Here is a 19,123-nt window from a genome sequence, read left to right as displayed (position 1 = left end):
AAGTGGAGGGTCTTGGATTCCAACTAGAACTTTAACGCCTTTTTGTGGGCTACACGTGGCTTCAGATGACTTCATTCTTCTCTTAACCTTTAATTTCCGGTGTCTGCCCTAGAAAATAATCCTGAAACAATACTTTTATAAAATTCAAGTCGATGCCGGGTCTTGTTGCTCACCAGCTGTTAGGATCAAGTGTATTATTCATTGTTTCAGGTCCTCATTTGTCCCTTTCATCAGTGATAGTAAAATGTCACAGCAATGACTGTTGGCTTGAGTAGATGTCCTTTGGCTGGGCGAGAGAAAGGTTTTTATCTTGAAAACTAGCGTTTGGAATGTTTTCAAAATAGGTAGGAAGAATGTAGTTTTGGAAACCCTGGAATAAGATGAGAGAATTTTACAGATAAGTGGTAGGTATTTTACATCTGTGGTAATGAAACAATTTAAGAGGAGAGGAAAATTACAGAAAGGCTTGAGTGTTGAATAAAAGGATTTATGTGGTACAGGCAAACAGCTTCCAGTGAGATAATGTGGGATAAAAAGATCCTTGTGTAAGTGTCGAGCATTGGGGGCTAAATTACAACGTACGCAATATAGTCAAAATAGGTGAGCTCAACTATCTAATATTTTTCCACCTACCTCTTTCTAGTTTGAATACACATAATCTTTTTACTTTGTAAACGTGAAAACTAAAGTCTGGGGGGTTAAGTAATTGCCCATCTAATGCCCTTCTCGTTTGTACAAGAGAACTGCTATTACTAATCAGGTATGTTTTTTTCTATCCTAGATTTATACCTTTAAGTTTAAGGTGAGATATGTCTAATTACTGGGATATTTTATATTTTAACCTCTCCTCTCATACAGTATAACATGGAGTCTAGGGTGAGGTCTGGGTTTGAATGCTTGCTTCATCTCTTAGGAGATAGTACTTTCTAAAGTCTGTTTTCTCCTCTGTAAGCTGTTGTGAGAACGAAAGGCAATAATGCCTGGCAAGTACCTAGCACAGAGTCTGGCACTTTGAAAGCATTCAGTCTTGGCCTTCAGTCAAGGAATTCATTCCTTCAGAACGTCTTTATTGATCCTTCTAAATGCCCTGCTAGGTGCTGGGGGTGTGCTGTGTACTTAAGACAGAGGAGGCCACTGCGTTTACGGAGCTTACAGGTGAACAGTAAACGTGTAAGCAGTGAAACCAGATCATTAGATTGGGAGAAATGCTGTGAAGGGAGGAAACAGACGAAGACGAGAGAGGTAGTAGCTGAGGGCGACATTTTAGATAGGGCAGTCAGGGCAGGCCTCTCCAGGAGATGACATTTGAGGAGGAGCCAAGAAAAAGAAAGAGCCAGCCGTTTGCAGAGAACCAGAAGAGCATGTCAGGCAGTGGAACAGCAATCGCAAAGGCTCAAAGCAAGAAAGGGCTTGGTGGTTTCAAGGACAAGAAAGGGATTAGGTGTGGGGGAGGTTGTAGTGAGTGTGGAGGAGTGGTGCTGGTGAGGGTGGGCAGCGAGATGGGCAAAGAGTAGAAAGGAAATGTGCTCCTCATGGTGTGTACTGGCAAAGAACTGGAAATCACCCAGATGGTCGGTTGGAGACTGAAATGTGGGAGCTCTGTAGGTGCACATGTGGGTGAACCTCTGACCTCAGAGAAGTGAGGAAAAAAAGGTGCAGAATGATGTGTGTTGGGTGCTCCCGTTTGTGTATATGGGAGTGTGAGGGGCTACGCCTGGAAGGTATGCACAGGTATAGCTTCTGCAAGAATGCAAAAGAAACTGGTAGGAGCACAGGGTGTCTTGAGAACAGGGAGGGAGATATCACTATATACCCTTTGGTGTCTTTTGAATTTTCTACCTTATGTGTATATTACCTATTGAAAATTAATAAAATAATTAAAACCAAACCCAACCTCTCCAGTCATTGCTCAGGCAGTCCCCTCCTTCGTCCTTACCCTCCTTCCACCAACCCCAGCCGTCAGCTCTCCTGCTCCCTGCCCCTTCGCCTTCCTTCTTTACTACAGAGGGCTGGGGTAGACAGGTTTTGGAGGCCATGGCAAAACCTTTATTTATTTTTTATTTATTTTTTTTAAAGATTTTATTATTTCCTTTTTCTCCCCAACACCCCCCGGTACATAGTTGTATATTCTTCGTTGTGGATTCCTCTAGCTGTGGTATGTGGGACGCTGCCTCAGCGTGGTTTGATGAGCAGTGCCATGTCCGCGCCCAGGATCCGAACCAACGAAACACCGGGCCGCCTGCAGCGGAGCGCGCGAACCCAACCACTCAGCCACGGGGCCAGCCCCAAAACCTTTATGTTTTTATCTGAGTGTTGGGAGGCCGTCAGAGCATTTTAAGCAGAGGAATGATAGCTGATTTATATCTTAAGATATCTTTCTGGCTGATGTGTGCGGAATGATGGGGGCTGGAAAAGTAGATGTAGAGATAGTGAACCCTGCAGGAGGCTGTTGCAGTAGGCTTGGTGGGAGGTACAGGTGGTTTATCTTAGTGGTGGCAGTGGGCGTGGAGAGAAGAGGATGGGTTTGGGATATGTTTTGCAGGTAAAAAAGACTGGACTTAGTAAAGGGTTGGATGTAGAAACTGAGAGAAAAGGAGAAATGAAGGGTAAGTCTTAGTTATCTTGGGCAACTTGGAGGAATGGTGGTACCATTTGCTGAAGTGAGGAATGCTGGGGGAGGAATAGGTTTGGAGGGAGGAGATGAAGAATTCTGTTTTAGACACATGGAGGGATAATAAGTGGTATATTGGCCATATTGTTGGGGACCCTGGAGGGTCTGAGTTAGAGCTATAGATGTGGGAGTCATTGGCGGGAAACCATGGTAGTAGATGAAAGAGGAGAGAGAGAGGTGCTGGGAATTTAAAGAGAGGAGTGTGAAATAGTTGTCTTAGAGGTTGACAAAGCAGAATTATTAGGGAAGTTTAGACTTGCCGGGCAGTGTTGCATGCCTTTTGTGGTTTGTGGTTTTGAATCTAAAAAGTGAAATCAGCCTGCTTGTGTGATTTTTTTCTCTAGCAAAACGCAACTGCTTGGGCACAGGAAAGGAAGACAGAGGCAAGCAAGAAAAAAGGCCTATCAGGGGGATAGTTCTGATTCTAAGTTCGTTAAAGAAGGAAGTGAGGACAAGAGGAGGGTAATGGATAATGGAAAAAAATGGTGAGGTGACTGAATTGGGAGCCTTGCTGAGGTAAAATGACTGTTGGGAGTGAAATTATGAAGGTAAACAGATTTCTGGAAGGAAAGTAGAATGTTTGAAATCTGGTTTGGGAGGTCATGCAACTACTGGTGATGACAAGGATCATGTTTTGACCTTGTGGGTTTTTATTGTGGGGTGGAGGAAGAGATCGGTGGTGAAGAGGACGGGAACTGATGGATGACCCACCTGGATGTTGAAATGAGACAGAAGCCGGGGCGGGGGTGGGGGCACAGTGAGGCAGGAGCTGTCTGCAGGGGGAGGGACCGGAGATCAGTAGATGATGCTTGTGAGGGGCAGTGGGCAGTAAAGCCTGGGGTGTGTGTTTCAGAGAAGCTGGGGTCTTGCAAGGAGGAAAAGTGGTTGTGAGAAGAAAGCTTGCTGCTCCTTGAGAGAGAGACCTCAGAGGAGGCAGGGCTATCTAGGGGTAGGCAGGAGGCCGCTAAGGCAAGAAAGGCAAGGAGCTCTCAGAAGAGGGTAATGATGGAGAGGGTTTATTAACTGCGTATCTCATTTCCAGAGAGCATGGTAAGAAGGATTGGGGTGGAATGAAGCCTGTGTCAGATGAGGTGGACGGGCACAATGGGCATGGGGTGCCAGTTGCTTCAGATGTGCTGTCTCCTTTTCTACCCATCTTTCCCCTTTCTACCTTGTTGTATATTTTCCCGAAATTTTCCTAATACAAGACAACTTTAAATCTTATTATATTTGCGTTGGAATGGACTCTAAATATCTACAGAAAGTGAAAATTTTTTGAGGCCACCCTGATCACGTGGTGGTTAAGTTCACACGTTCTGCTTCTCGGCGGCCGAGGGTTTGCTGGTTCGGATCCCGGGCGCGGGCATGGCACCGCTTGGCAAGCCATGCTGTGGTAGGTGTCACATGTATAAAGTAGAGGAAGATGGGCATGGATGTTAGCTCAGGGCCGGTCTTCCTCAGCAAAAAGAGGACGATTGGCCGTAGATGTTAGCTCAGGGCTAATCTTCCTCAAAAAAAAAAAAAAACGAAAGTGAAAATTTTGTAATGTTTTGTGTTCCAAGGCATTGTTTTGTAAGGGGGAGATTGCCTTCTGTCTGGACAGGTTACATGTGAAGCCATCTTTCATTCAGCATCTGTCGCATAATATGGATTGTTCCATTCTGGAAAATACGTTGTGTGGTTGATCTTCCAGGACCCCAGAAAGCTTCATTACAAATCGGATGAATTAGTGATTATGAACTTGCTTTGAAAAGTAGAGTGTGGCTCAATGATTCTGGATCCTTTCTGAGGGCAAGGATCTTATTTTTAGTAAGATTTTTTTTTTTTTAGGAAATTCTTGTTCTTACTTGATCAGTATTCAGTATCCATCAATTGAGAAAATACTAAATGACAAGCTACTGTGAATTCAGAAACACTTCAATGAATTTTGGTTTTATTAATTATAACAGCATTTACATACACTTAAAAAATGTTAGACATTAGTTCAGTCTGTGTTTAGAGCAGGAAAGAAAGTGGTCCTCAGAAAGTAGGATGGGCTTGACGGATTCAGACTCGGCAGAAGCTCTCTGTGCTTCCCCAGGGTCCCAGAGCTCACAGGTGATTAGAAATCACTTCTGTGATGCAGGGGAGGTAAGTGTAAGGCATTATTAATAATTATTCTAATTACATAGGACCAGATGTTGTAATAGTATTCATTTTAAATGGCATTCTGCCAACAGCCAGTGAATGTTTAGAAGTATTTTCCCAATGTACTTATTAAGCCTTTTCTCTCCCATCACTGTAGCTTAGGAAAAGGGGGTTTATTTAGAAACTCAATCCAGATGGTCTCCCACAGCTTGGTAGTCATTTAAAGCCATTAGTATAAACTGTGCAGCCCTGAAATGCACAACCATTTTTGCCAAAGCAATGGAATCCCAATCTGTTGGAGCGTACATTTTTGGAATTATTATCTGATAAATCATAGACTTTCATAACCCATACCCTTTCCTCTCATGAAGTACAGTGTTTTGAGTTGTGAATGTGTTCAATTCAGAGAGCTATGATTTATAAAGAATGGTTAAAGCCCTGGGTTGTTCCACTTGGATTTCATGTTTAATTTGGGGGATGGAGGTAAATTTAGTAGTAACGCTAATAGCTCTTGGTTTTGTAGCCTCCTAGAATTACAGACAGAAAGTTTACTTAGATTTTGTGAGTGGAATTTTATAGTCTTACTTGGCTCATAATTTTTTTGGTGAGGAAGATTGGCCCTGAGCTAACACTGTGCCAGTCTTCCTGTATTTTGTATGTGGAACACCGCCACAGCATGGCTTGATGAGTGGTGTGTTGGTGCATAGCTGGGACCCGAACCTGTGAACCCCTGGCCGCGGAAGCAGAGCATGTGAACTTAACTACTACGCCACCAGGCTGGCCCCTCATAATTTTGTTAATGTTTTTCAGGAAGAAGGATTAAATGAAATCAGCTACATTTTACTGATGTGGGATTAATCCTAGGCAGATCAGTTGCTAAAATAATTGTCTTAGTACCTAACATACGTTGTTTAGTTTAGTCTCACAACTCTCTGAAGAGACTGGCCGTTTTATAGACTACCATCTGTGATTCATACAGATTGACTTGTAACTAAGGGCTCACAGCCAGTACGTGAAACAACTATAATGTTTGTAGTATAGTTTAACCGCCTCAACTTTGTTCCTTTTATCTAGAAGTTTCAAGAATGGCCTTTTGGCTGGTCTCTCAGCATTTAATGTTTGGGAGATCTACCAAGCTGTGGCTAATGAAAACAGCAGAATGGTGGCAGTTACAGGGAACCCAGCCTTGAGGGCAAAGCCCTGTGATTGCTAATGTTAGTACTGGGAGCTCTTGACTCCCCTACCTTGACTATTGTAGTATATTTATAATACAAGTCATTTTGCTTATTAAATGTTTTTCCTAATATGCAGATAAATTTTAGGACTTTTCCACTGCTGTGGATGTTTCCCTTCCTGATTATAAAAGTAATTTACATGTTTATTGTAGAATTTTTAGGAAACTATATAGAACATTAAAATTACCCATAATCCCACTACCGGAGACAACTAGTATATTCCTTATTTATTTGTGAATATTATGTAAACATAGAGTTGATTGATATATTTGTGTCATCTCCCACTATTTTCACTTGACATTTTCTCATGTTATTAAAAGGCCTTAATTCATCATGTCAAATAATTACTTAGTATTTAGCCATATGGATAGATCATAATTTATTTAATTGTTCCCCTCCTTGCATGTTTAGGTTGTTTCTGCAGACTCATAACTGGAGACGTGACATTTAGATGCTCACGTTATACTTAATCTTGGGTTTCAGAGTGAGGATGCTGTTTTCAGAGAGGATGAAGGAGAGGTGAGAGGAGGTAGTGGAAAGAGATGGCACAAGAGTGGCCTTGGCTCTTTCCCCTATTCTCTTATGACCAACACAAAGTTCTTTTCTTTAATATAAAAAAGCTCCTTTGACACCGAAAACTACTTTTGTTTATAGACCTGACTGCATCTTTTATTTCTTTAGGAATAGATCCGTGGAAATTGAGTTTTTGTGTCAGAGGCTCTTGATGAACAGGGCCAGGTTGTCTTCCTGGAATGTGCTAATTTTCACTTCCATCAGCGGCGGGAGGAGAGTTCAGGAGTCATTCGACCTTGAGCTGCGTTGAGCACAGTCTTTTTTAACTATGCAAACATTTTCTTATCTTAATTAGCATGTCTCAGGTTACTATTGAGATTGGAACTTATATTTGATAAGTTTAATAGCCATTTCATGTCTTCTGAGTCGTCTATTCATTTCCTTTGCTCATTTTTCTGTCAGAACTAGTAATTTTCTTATCAGTTTGTATGAGAGTTCTTTCTAATAGGATGTAATTTTTTGTCAAGGATTTCTTCTTAAAGGACTAGCTACTAGCTATAAAATGTAATTATCAGTCTGGTTTTCTGGTGTCAAATAGCCCATGTGATTTTTTTTTTTAGGGTCTGATTATATGCTGACTGTTTATAAGTCTAAGTAATTCAGTTTTTTATAATCTGTCTATTTTGAGTAATGTTAATAATGTGTTTTGTCTTTCCAGAAAGAAGAAATGATGTAAACCATTCACTATCCAAACTTTAAGGTCGAAGGTGGGAAGGAAGGTCAGGAAGAACATGGGCTGGCCAAATATTTTTCAGAGAGGAACTCTGCTGTCCCGGTTCAGCCATCACCACATCGTCGTTTTCCTGCTCACCTTCTTCAGGTAAGTGGGTTGCTAACTCTGATCTCCTGTTATTTTTGTTTTTTCCTTTTGAGGGAGATATTTATTGCACGGCCAGTGGTTAATGCAGTGATTGGCATGGGCTTATCGTGAAGTAGGCTGTTCTTCCTCTTACTCTTTTTGATAGCTCTGTGCAGGAGTTCTCGAGGGTTATTTTGCCCATATTTGGCAATGTCTGGAGACATTTTTGGTTGTCATGGTGGGGGATGAGGAGTTACTTGCATCTAGGGGGTAGAGACCAGAGATACTGCTAGCCATCCTACAATGCACAGTACAGCTCCCCACAATGGATAATTTGGGGGGCCCCAAACGTCAATAGTGCTGTGGTTGAGAAACCCTGATCTAATATAAAGTCCTTTATTTGTTAAAACGAGGATCGTGAGAGGAAAGGATGTGCATATTCAGGGAAGGCCCTATGCCTCCTGGAGCAGTAAAGATGGCACGAGACAATTGTGAGCGGCTGGGAACTCACATGAGATCCCTGAGTGTCAGCAGCCCTGAGTAGGCAGCACCGCTGAACCAACGTCCATGTTTTTGGTTCTGTGGCCTTCAGTGGCTCTCTTTAGTGGTCTCTAGATGACATGAACCAGGCTATTTTGGTGTTAGGGGCATGTTATTCATAACCTTGTGACTCAACTATTTTGATTATTTCTTCTGAGTAGATTTTGTTTATTATTAATCTTTATTGAAGGCACCACAAATGATGATGATTTTTTTTTTAAGGCAGAAACTAGGAAAATGGTTCTCTAGTTATGTGAGAGTCGATAGGCAATTTTGGGCGCTTGGTTTAGGGGATATCTATTTGTAGGGGTTGGGGGAAGCATCAATATGAGGGAAAGACAGGACCCAAGGCAAAAGCTACTGAGTGGCTAGTGCAATGAGTGGCCACTAGTCACTAAAGACTTAAAATTCTTTACAGAACCGCAACCATGATTTAAAGTGGGTTGGGATCACTCGTGTCTCCATCTTCTAGGTCTGGGGATAAGTTATGAGTGAACATGGGGGCGCATATTGAAGAAGACTACTTAATTTTTTCTTTTGCTTAGCAGAGGCTGTTTCAATTGGTAGCTCTTGTAAAGCAGTGCTTTTTCCTTCTTTTTTTTTTTTTTTTAAAGAGAAGAATTCTAAAATTGAATAAAACAGACGGGAATATATCTGTGAGTTTATTGAATGTCGTTTTCTTTGCTGTTCCTTCAGCTGTGTTTCTTCCCTCTTTTGTAGTTATTCGTTGCTCCACGCGTCAAGAAAAACTTTTAGCAATGTCAAGGTCAGCATCTCTAAGCAGTGGACCCCAAGTGCTCTTAACAAATCAGTTGAACTGCCTGTAGAGGTGAGCAGAACAGTGCTGGGATGGGCTTAAGAAGGGAACCACGCCCACCCCTAAATTCTTCAGTTCTGTTTTGTTTGTTCATCCACTTAGGACTCTGAAATGGCTTACTGTTTCCTATGGCCTAAAATCCAACTTTCTGCCCGATTTCTTAGCTTGCCCTGATTCAGGCCTGTTTTACCATTCCAGCCAGCGTATTTCTCACTGTTTGGAAATCACACAATTCTGGTTGGGCTGTTTTTTTTGTTGAGTTTCACAAGTAGTGTGCTCCTTTCTGCCTTTGAGATTTTGCTCATAATCTTTTGTATCCTCTTTCTCCTTCTTTCCACCCATCTCAATTTTGCTTTTCCCTTTGTGTCAAGATAAAAATACCACTTTTTCTATTAAATAGTTTTTTTCCAGCTTCTGCTGATTTTCCTTCAGAACCGTGCACATTGTGTGTTACATAGTTTAATGTCTCGGTGTTTACATACTTTCTAATGGGTTCATTTGTTTGTATCTTGCTTAGGAGTCTTGAAGTCAGGGAGTGTGTATCCGAGTTCCTTGTATTCGTTGTGGACCAAGTAAATTCTCTGATGACTGTTTGGAATGGGGGTGCTATTCCTTATAGTACCCCATCTCAATACACAAATCCACTCCATTCAATCTTTACCACGTTATTCAAGTTCTACATATGGAATTATGGGTATATATTAATACTCTTAGCATGTTTTTTATTTCTTAAAAATTATTTCCCCTATTTGGACCAATTCAAAGTTGACAGAGATTTGAAGGTTGTATAAATATCCCCCAAAAATGTAAATAAGTTATCCAGTCAATTGCTTATTGAGGATCTGTCTTGCATAAACACTGTTCTAGGCACTGAAGATACGAAAAAAAAAGAGCCTGTCCTCAAGGAGCTTACATTCTAGTGGAGATGCTCTTGAACAATTTTTCTCAAATTTAAGTTATCGGGAACTTGTAAAAGGAAAGGTGTTAAGGGTAGAGGGCTAAATTTCAGACTGAGTCTTGACTCACTGTGCTGTGTGCACAGTGAGTGTGTCTAAATGATCCTTAACTGACTTGTCACAAACCTTCCAGATGGGGTGGCCTTAGAGAGTCATGCACCTAACCTCGCAGCCAGGATAAAATCTTTCTTTGTCATTATTGAAGGATGGCCACCCAGCTTCTGTTTTAACTCTTCTAGGGAGAAGGAACTCCCTGTTTTCTAAGGTGGGCAATTCCATTTTTACTCAACTCTCGTTGTTGGGAAGCTCTTTCTTATATTGAGGTAGAAGTGTTCTGCAGTTTAATTTTGATCTTGGGTTTTATCCTGGGCCGTGCTTACTAAGTCGATTCCTGCTGCATGAGAGCCTGTTGACTATCTGAAGGAAACCTGTCTCCCTAAGTTTCTTTCATTGAGGCCCAACATCCCTGGTCCTTCACCTGTAGTTTAGTGATACCGAGCACTAACTGTGGTGTTTCAGGTACAGTCTGACCAATGTATAGAACAGTAGGATTTGAGTTAGGCACTAAATGTCTGGTTATACTGCCTAAGGCTGCCTTTGCTGTTTCGGTGACTGAGTTGGGGATCCCCAGGACCACCTCCAGGTTTGATGATTCACTAAGAGGACTCATCATATAGTCATACGCACAGCTGTGGTTTGTTACAGTGAAAGGATACAGAGCAGAATCAGCAAAGGGGCAAAAAAGTGGGGCGAATTCTGGAGGCACCCAGGTGGAGCTTCCCGGAGTGCTCTCCCGGTGGAGTCCCATAGGACGTGCTTAGTTCCTCCAGCAACGAGTTGTGACAACACGTGTGAAATGTTGTCTACCAGGGAAGCTTATGAGAGACTCAGTGCCCAGGGTTTTTATTGGGGGCTGGTACCCTCTGCCTGGCATGTACCAAAATTCCAGACTCCCAGAAGGAAAGCAGGTGTTCAGCATAAACCCCATTGTTGGTATAACCAGTTTAGGCACAGCGAGCCACTCATAGCAGAGACGGTTGGAACCCTCCCGAAATCCAAGTTCCCAGGTCAGCCTTTTTGAAGGAGAGCAGACTCAGGCCTGCCAGCTTAACTCTTTCCTGCCAGTGACCATGTCACATTATTAGCTCTTCTTGGACTTGAGTTAACTTTTCTGCCTAGCTGCTTATTTCCTTACTCTGATTGCTGCCAAAATAGGTTCCACCATTCCGGTTTTTTGGAACTACAGATTAAGTAGTTTGGACGGACTGGTCATATAGATGGCAAGCTCAGACTTGTCCTGGAGATCTTTGTATTTCTGGACCTGTCCTGATGGAGAGCAGTGCTGACTCTCTGTTCCTTTCTTTAGACTTTAAAGTCTAGGTGTTTTCTTTCCTGAAGCCTGTTGCTGGGAGTGGAGTGGCTGGGGTGACGCGTACCTTTCTCTCCTCCTGTGCTTTTGGGTCTGTAACTGTCTGAACTCTAGTTTCCCTTTGAGACTTTCTTGTTCAGAATGGAAAGGTTCTTAGAACCAGAAGATTATGTAGAATTAGTCTGAAAAATGTTTTGTTAATATATTGTTAAACATTTCTTAAGTGTCCTAAATAGCATCCTTGAAACATATTCATTATAGCTTTCATTTTTATGCATAGCTATCTTAGATACTTTACAAAAAGAACTAAGCAGACATAGTCTCTTTACCTCGAGAATTTATAAGGGATCCCACTGACGTGGATAGACATTAAAAATAGTAAGTGAGCATAACATAAAATCTCTGTTTATAGATAAAAAAAGAGGTAATGGTTAAATCTAATATTTGAGAACAACTTGCCTGAAAGCTATAAACAAAAATTTGTTCTGTTAAATTAAAAAACCTTCCCTCTTCAGACGCACAGCCCTTGCATGAGACTAGTGTAAGAATCTGAAGTTCTCTCCGGGAGAAGGAAGCAGGGTTCCGGGTGTTCTCAGCGCTCCAGCGCAGCCTCGCTCTCAGTAGATTCTCACCTGCCCCAATACCACTCACCTTCGGCAGAGGCCCCCTGACCCCGCACATAGGTCTGCTTTACGTCATCCTCCGCTCACCACTTCAGGAAGCTTCCGTGTCGGTAGTCCCCCCACCCCCACGCATAGCCCTGTGACAGAGCTTCTCACTTAGGAAACCCACACTGACCTTGTGTGTGCACATAAGTTCACCCTTCCAGGAAGTGCCCCAACGTGTAGCTGTGGTAGTAGCTTACTCCAGCCCCTCCCCGCACGACACAAGAAAACCCTGCAGACAGACAGGCCAGTACCTTCACGGGATAATCGTGCATGCGTGCAGCCCGCTCGAGTCACTGTCATGTGTGGGATTTTAGCATGTTAAAGTCATTTCATTGGTGACTTTCATTACTCACCGGGTGATTCATTCTGTACTCGGACCGTTTTCACCTCCTGGTGTAGTCGTCCCTATCTGAGCTGTGTGATTGAAGTCAGTTTGCTTCACTAGGCTTTCTTCTGTTATCCTATTTTGGAATCTTTTTGTTAGTCCTGCTTTGTTTTTTCAGGTTTGGGTTTTGTTTTGTTTTCTACGTGTTAAGTAGGCAACCCAAAGTATATTTCAGCTGAATCCTGGCAGTGAAGCAGAAGAAAGCTGTTTAAAATCTGTCAGTTCTGGTGAAAGGCAGACAGCAGGGAGTTTGGGTGACTTCCTGAGAGACAAGAAGAGCCCCTGAAGCTTGGAGCCGCTGCTTGAGGCCCCATCTCTAGCCGGCATTGGCGTGTGCCTGGCAGTGCTCAGTCCTGGGTGCTCACGTGCCCGGATGGCGTCAGGGTCAAAGTTTGTGGTCTGAGGGAAAATGTGGCAAAATAATTCTGACTGGGGAAAGTAGGGCCCAGTTGGCTTGTTGAATGCTGATCCATCTCCGCTGTGGGAGCTGCCTGCTTGTCTCTCTTGACAGCAGGATGTGAGGTGGTGTTAGAGGAGAAGACCGATGCTGTAAGCCTCACAGAAGCCGGTCCCAATACTTGACAGTCAGACTTTATTCTTTTTTAATTTGGGGATTTTACTTTCCATTGAAGATTTTTTTATTACTGATTGTGATTTTTCTCTTTCATATTCTAAAGTTCAAATTTCTTTTCTGTAACAACCCATCTCAGTTACCATTTAGTTTAGCGGTTCTCTAACTTTTTGGTCAGAGGATGCCAAAGAGCTTTTGGTGGTAGTGGTTTATACTTCTAGATACTTACTGTTTTAGCAGTTCAAACTGAGAAATTGAAAAATACATTGGTTTTTTTAGTTATTTTTAAATGAATTAAATAAACCCATAGCATGTTAACATAAATAACATTTTTTGAAAAATGACTTATTCAAAACAAAATCACTTAGTGAGGAGAGTGGCATTGATTTACATTTTTGCAAATCTCTTCATGTCTGGCTTAATGGAACACAAGTGGATTTTCATATCCGCCTCTGAATTCAGTCTCTTGCAACATGATCCTTTGAAGTATATGAAGAGAATTTGGCCTTTCACAGACACACGGTGGAAAAGGGAGAAGTATTTTAATAGCTTTTCAGTTAATTGTGGATATTTGTCTTTGATACTACATGAGAATATGACAAGTGGCGATTTCTTAAAGGTTAGTTGTAATGTGGAATCTGAAACTTTATCAATTAACTTTTTATACCCTTACATTAAGAGCCATTGTCTATCTTGTACTTTGAGTGGATCCTGAAGTGACAGGTTCGTCTGTTCTTTTTTGAGGAAGTATCTGCCAGATACCCAAATCTGGATAAGTATAGCTTGTCCGTCAATCATTCTTTCAAGTAAGAATGACATTCTAGCTTGCAGCTCACACAACTGCACAAGTGCTTTTCCTCATGACCCCCGTGTGATCCTGGTGTGCAGAGTACTTCGTGCATGTTCTCCATTGTCACATAGATTATTAGAAATAAGGGTCCTCAGGGGCCAGATTTTATAAAATTAATAATTTTTACTGCTTGACAAATAATTATTGAGCATCTGGCATGTGCCAAAGACATTCTTAAGTGAAATTGGCTTTTTTTTAACTGTGAGCGTGACCACAGAGAACATGATGGTTAATAGTCCCATTTGGTGTAACTGCCTCGATTCATGCTAAGGTGCAGGAGTTTTACCCACCACGGCTTTTGCACCATCAGTGGAAAAGTTAAAGGGAAGAAGCAAATAGCACTTGAGTATTATGCAAATAGTTTTGCATGGTGTGTTTCCTTCTCTACGAAGTGCAGGTTTGCTTTTTGCCACGTCACCAGGTCTCTGTGAGGGTGGGTGGAGGTTGTACGAGAAGGTGCTTCGAGGAGTGGAGAGTGCTGCAGAAGTGGGCATTGACTTGTCCCTGTGTTGCCGTAGGTCTGGAATAGCAACCATTTGTTTCCCAGTGCGGAGGAAGCCACTCTTTTCCTCGGAACTCTGGACACTATTTTCCTCTTCTCCTATGCTGTGGTAAGTGTTAGAATTCTGGGGTTTTCAAGTTGAGGAAAGATGTAAAAGGAAATGGCTCCAAAGCTTAGATAGTTCAAGTTCATAAGGGATTTTGAATTTGCTGCCTGAGGAATGTTCAGTATTGCTGAAGTGTATATTTTGTGTCCTTCCCATCCACCCACCCATCCATTCATTCATTCATCCATTTGACGAATATTTACTGAGCATCTGGCATGTGCCGGGGACTTTTATAGTCGATGGGAATTCATCAGTGAGCAACACAGGGAAAATCTCTACCTTTGTAAAGCTTATGTTCTTGGGGTGGGAGCTAAGGGAGACAAGCAGTAACACAATGCTATAAATAAGTAAATTACAGAGTGTGTTTGAAGGTGGTAAGTGCTGTGGAGAAAATAAAGAGGGAAAAGGGACTAGATAGCCCCTGGTGGGGGCTGTAATTGAAGTAGGGTGGCTGGGGAAGACCTCGTGTAGGAGGGGGCATTTGAACAAAACCTGCGGTGGGTAAGTCAGGTCCGTGTGACTGGAATAGGGTGGCAGTAAGTGAGGCCAGAGCAGCGCTGGGGCTCAGATCTGCAGGGCGTTGGTGCCTTTCTCATCGCTTTAGCTTAACGCTGAGTGAGATGGGAGCCCTGGAAGGTTGTGTGCAGAGAAGAGCCAGGATCTGCCTTCTGTTTGGGCAGGCGCACTTGCTGCTCCAGGAGATGGAGCTGCAGGGCAAAGGCAGAAACAGAGAGGTCACTGTTAGGCTATTCCCGTGTGAAGGTGAAAGGTGATGGTGGCTTGGGTTCACGGTAGAGGTAAGAGAGGTGGGGAGAAGGAGATTTTAGTTGTGTTTTGAATGTGGAATATAAGAGAAAGAGAGGTATCAAAGACAGCTGCAGGGCAGAGGTGTCACGGCAGGGTGGAAGACCACGGGAAGCGGAGGCTTTGGGGAAATTGCTGTTGCACACGTTGCATTTGAGAGATACCTGGTATTGCACAAATGGTGAAGAGCAGACCCTGGGTTGTATGAGTCTGCAGTTCAAGGTAGAGGGTCAGGCTGGAGGTACAAATTTCAGTGTCCTTAGCATAGAGATGGTTTTCAAAATTATGAGACAGGATGAAATCATCAAGAGAGCAGGTGAGGACAGAGGAGAGGTGTGAAGACTGAGCTATGGCTCAGTATTTAGAGCAGGGAAGATGAAGAATGGGCAAGGGTGGCTGAGATGGGGCAGTAAAGGAGGAGAACCGTGAGAGGCTGGTGTCCCAGGAACCACTCTGGGGGCAGGGGCTGGTTCTCTGTCTGAGGCTATCTTCTCCGCTTGCGCAGCCCGCGTTTCTGTCTGGTTGTGGGGAACGTCTGTGGTGGCTGCTGAACTGGAGCTGTGGGACCAATGGTGGCAACAGCTGGAACTGTGCACTGTGGGAGCAGTCTGACCTTTTCTCCTAGCGTCTATTTCCTCTCTTTAAAAAATTTAATTCTGAATGTCCAGGTGATGTGGAATACTGGGTGAAAGTCTCAAAGTAATTGCTAAGTGTTTGTCTGGGTAATTATTGGAAAATCTTTTCTTCAAAGAGGCGACTTACAGAAACAGTTGGAGCGGCTCTTAGATGATTTAGCCTAGCTTCTCACCCGGGACAGTTTCTGTGCAAAGTCCCAGTACACTGCCATTCAACTTGGGCTGGAGTGCTCCCTGCGAGCCTTCTCTGTGAGCCTTTCATGGGTATTTTAAGAGGCAGTGTGGTCCAGTGGGAAGACCAGCTCTACCACCGTCAACTAACTGTGTTAAACTTGGTTTTAAAATGGAGTTTTAAAACTTGGTTTTAACCTTTTTAAGATACTTAGTTTCCTCATCTATAGAGTTGAGATGATAATACCCATTTATAGGATTAAGTAGATTTAGGACATAGGAGATAAGTGCCATGAAAAGTCAGTGGTTATTCATTCTTTATATTGAGCTTCATTTCCTTCTGTAACTTACAGGTATTTGGAGCAACATGGAATAAATTGATTCCCTAAACTGAAACATAATTGAGAGATTTTCTTCACCCCCTTTAGTATGCATAGCATTAGACCATGTGAGTGGCAGCTATAGAATATAGGATCTAATACTCACAGATGCCTCTTTTTTGTTTGAGGAAGATTGGCCGTGAGCTAACATCTGCCACCAATCCTCTTTTTGCTGAGGGAGATTGTTGCTGAGCTAACATCTGTGCCAGTCTCTATTTTGTATCTGGGATGCTTGCCACAGCACGGCTTGATAAGCAGTGCGTAGGTCCATGCCCAGGATCCAAACCAGCGAACCCCGGGCCACCGAAGCAGAGCGTGCAACCTTAACTGCAACACTACCGGGCCAGCCCCACACATGCCTCTTTTGAGGTAGTAAAGCTTAATGAGGGAAAGACATTTATTATGACATTTTTCGTCTAAATTTTCTCTAATACAGTCAATTTATTAGAAACAAAACAATTTAGGTTTTTAGTCAAGACGTTTATTCATTTTACGTATTTGTGGAAGGGACCTAGAGTGTGTCATCTTAGCTCTTTAGTCTGCCTTGCTGCCATGACCTCAGCATTTTAATTCCTGCCACTCAGTGGGAGGAGAGCAGAAGGCAGGACATTTGTACCTGTCTCCAGCTCATTATTATACCTCCCTGCTCTCCCTGCCTGTCAGATTAAACAGGCAACACATGTGCCCTAGCAGCTTCCGTTCCGCAGGACATGTAGCACATCTTAATACGAGTGCAGATGGCTAAGAGGACTCCCTCTGGGAAAGCAGATAACTGGTGTTAGGAGTTAATCTATTCTAGAAAATGAAATAGATTTGTGTGCTCATTTTATTAGAATAATTCTTGTGGGTTTTTTCTTTTTTCAGTCTCCTTCTAGGCAGTTAGGGGATCAAGTGGAACCAGAGTTTGCAGTGAATTACCACATCTCGGTGCCTGAGATGTTTATAGCACAGTGGGCGGAAGCCCATTGTCATTTCATGAAACTTTTGTGAAACTGATGTAGACAGCTAGTCTAGGCGTGATGTTTGTCACCCTAGTGTTGTGTTTGCCCATCTATTTTATGATGCATCTTATTTTTTTCAGGCTGTGTTGTTGTTCAGAACTGTAAAATAAAGTGCTTTATTTTTAGGGCCTTTTCATCAGTGGTATCGTTGGGGATCGGCTTAATTTACGATGGGTCCTATCTTTCGGCATGTGCTCTTCTGCGTTAGTGGTAAGTTGGAAAGGTATTTATTATTATCATCATTATTATTATTATTTTGATCAGGCATTTTAGAATCCAGGTAACCCCCTACTTCTGTATGTAGAACAGAATAGTAAATTAATCTTCAGTTTTCTAATCCCCCGTGTGCCTCTTCAGTTAGGGGTCTTTTTAAAGTACAGTTCCAGATCAGGCCCCTTCTTGACCCTCCGTCACCAGCGAAGTCTAAGCATAAACAGCATGACACTCAGTGCTCCCTGGAGCCCGTCCCAGCCCCTCTACAATCGTGTCCATCACTATGCTTCCCCACTTTGCTCTGGCCCAACTCACCTATTTTCCCTGGCCCTAGCGGATGCTGCTCCTTTCTCCCTCACTACTTTTGTTCCTGCTCTTCTCCTGCCTTGAATGGCCCTCTTTGCAGCTCTCCATAGTCTGACTCAGCTCTTCTCAACCAGCTCGAGTCTCCTTCAAATCACTGGCCAAATGACACTTCATTCATGATGCCTTCCTTCGTTGACCCTACTCCTGGGGTAACCCGTCCCTCTTCTGAGCTTTGGCGCCTGTGTTTCTTTGAAGGCACTTTTATTGTCTGTTACTTAGCCTACTTCTTTCTGTCTCTGTCTTGCTTGGGAGTCTGTAGCATCATGGTTACGATCAGGGACTTCCGGAGACCTGGGCTGCCTGTGTTTTAGTCCTTCTGCGATTTCCTAGCCATGATTTCTCTGCGCTTCAGCTTCCTCATCTGAAAAGTCCGTCCTCCTGGGGTTGTGGTGCGGGCTCTCTGAGTTACTGTGTGTAAGGCGTTTGGAACAACGCCTGGCTAATTAAGTGCCATGGAGGGCACATCCGATCTTGAATCAGCTCTTTTTTGCTTACTAGTTTCTAGTGAGGAATTTTTGGTGATGGAGTGAAAGCATGGGTTTTAGTTAGACCCTATTTATTATTGCTTCTCAGTGTCTGCCATTTGAGCGATTGAAGCAGTTTATTTATTCATGAGCTGGTCACCCACACATATATACATACTATTTTAAAACATGTTTATGCACTTTCTTGGTTTTTTTTTTACATTTTTTGAAAAATTGAAGTATATACATAAACCCACCCTTTTGGTGTATAGTTTTGACAAACGAGTGTAGTTGTGTAACTACCACCCCTCCCTTGTTCCCCAGCCTCTGGCAACCGCTGACCCTTTTACAATCCTTATAGTTTTGCTTATTCCAGAATGTCATGTGGCTGGAATCATACAGCATTATACATACCATTCAGCCCATGCAGAATATTCCCAGAATAAAATGTCCACTCGAGCAAAATGCCTAGAAGAAAGCAGCCACTTGAATGCTGCTGAATTACTGAGCAGGTCACAAGTCACACTGATTCCCTTAGAGCCGCAGGGATAACAGTAGCTGGCACTTCCCGGTCCCCACGATGTGCCAGTCCTGTTCTGACCGAATTTACACACGTGAACCCAGTCCCCACAGCAGTCCTCCACAAACACGGGCCCGAGGAAGAGGAAGTAGATGTAAAACGAGGGCTTAACTTTTTAGAGCTGAAGACGCAGCCTGGAGGGTTGATCATCAGTGAGTTTTGTGTTGTTTGACATCTCTGCCTTTCTGGCCGGTGGCGGTTTGGTGATTGTCTCACTCACCCGGTGCTGCTCCGAGCAGGAGCACCCGAAGAGTCAGCCACACGTCTCTTAGCCCCTAGACATTTGAATGTGTCCTTCACGTGGTCACTTCACGCGGGTGTGTAAGTGGTCGGCAGCTAG

The 19,123-nt window shown here is 43.1% G+C and overlaps 1 protein-coding gene across 4 annotated transcripts in view; it reads left to right on the top strand.

Annotated features, from left to right (window-relative positions):
• Nucleotides 1–19,123, top strand: part of SLC37A3 (solute carrier family 37 member 3) — a 41,231-nt gene that overhangs the window by 1,011 nt on the left and 21,097 nt on the right. For all 4 annotated transcript variants that reach the window (XM_005609448.4, XM_001496398.5, XM_023639818.2 and 1 more), the window contains exons 2-5: nt 7,265–7,426; nt 8,666–8,774; nt 14,080–14,172; nt 17,287–17,370. In XM_005609448.4, coding sequence (XP_005609505.1) covers nt 7,338–7,426; nt 8,666–8,774; nt 14,080–14,172; nt 17,287–17,370 — 375 coding nt within the window. In that variant the 5' untranslated portion in view covers nt 7,265–7,337. The remainder of the gene's footprint in view (nt 1–7,264; nt 7,427–8,665; nt 8,775–14,079; nt 14,173–17,286; nt 17,371–19,123) is intronic.

Source organism: Equus caballus, chromosome 4 (assembly GCF_041296265.1).
Source record: "Equus caballus isolate H_3958 breed thoroughbred chromosome 4, TB-T2T, whole genome shotgun sequence".
NCBI classification, from domain to species: domain Eukaryota; kingdom Metazoa; phylum Chordata; class Mammalia; order Perissodactyla; family Equidae; genus Equus; species Equus caballus.
The sequence above is the reverse complement of the archived record's forward strand: the minus strand, read 5'-3'. Positions and strand labels throughout refer to the sequence as shown.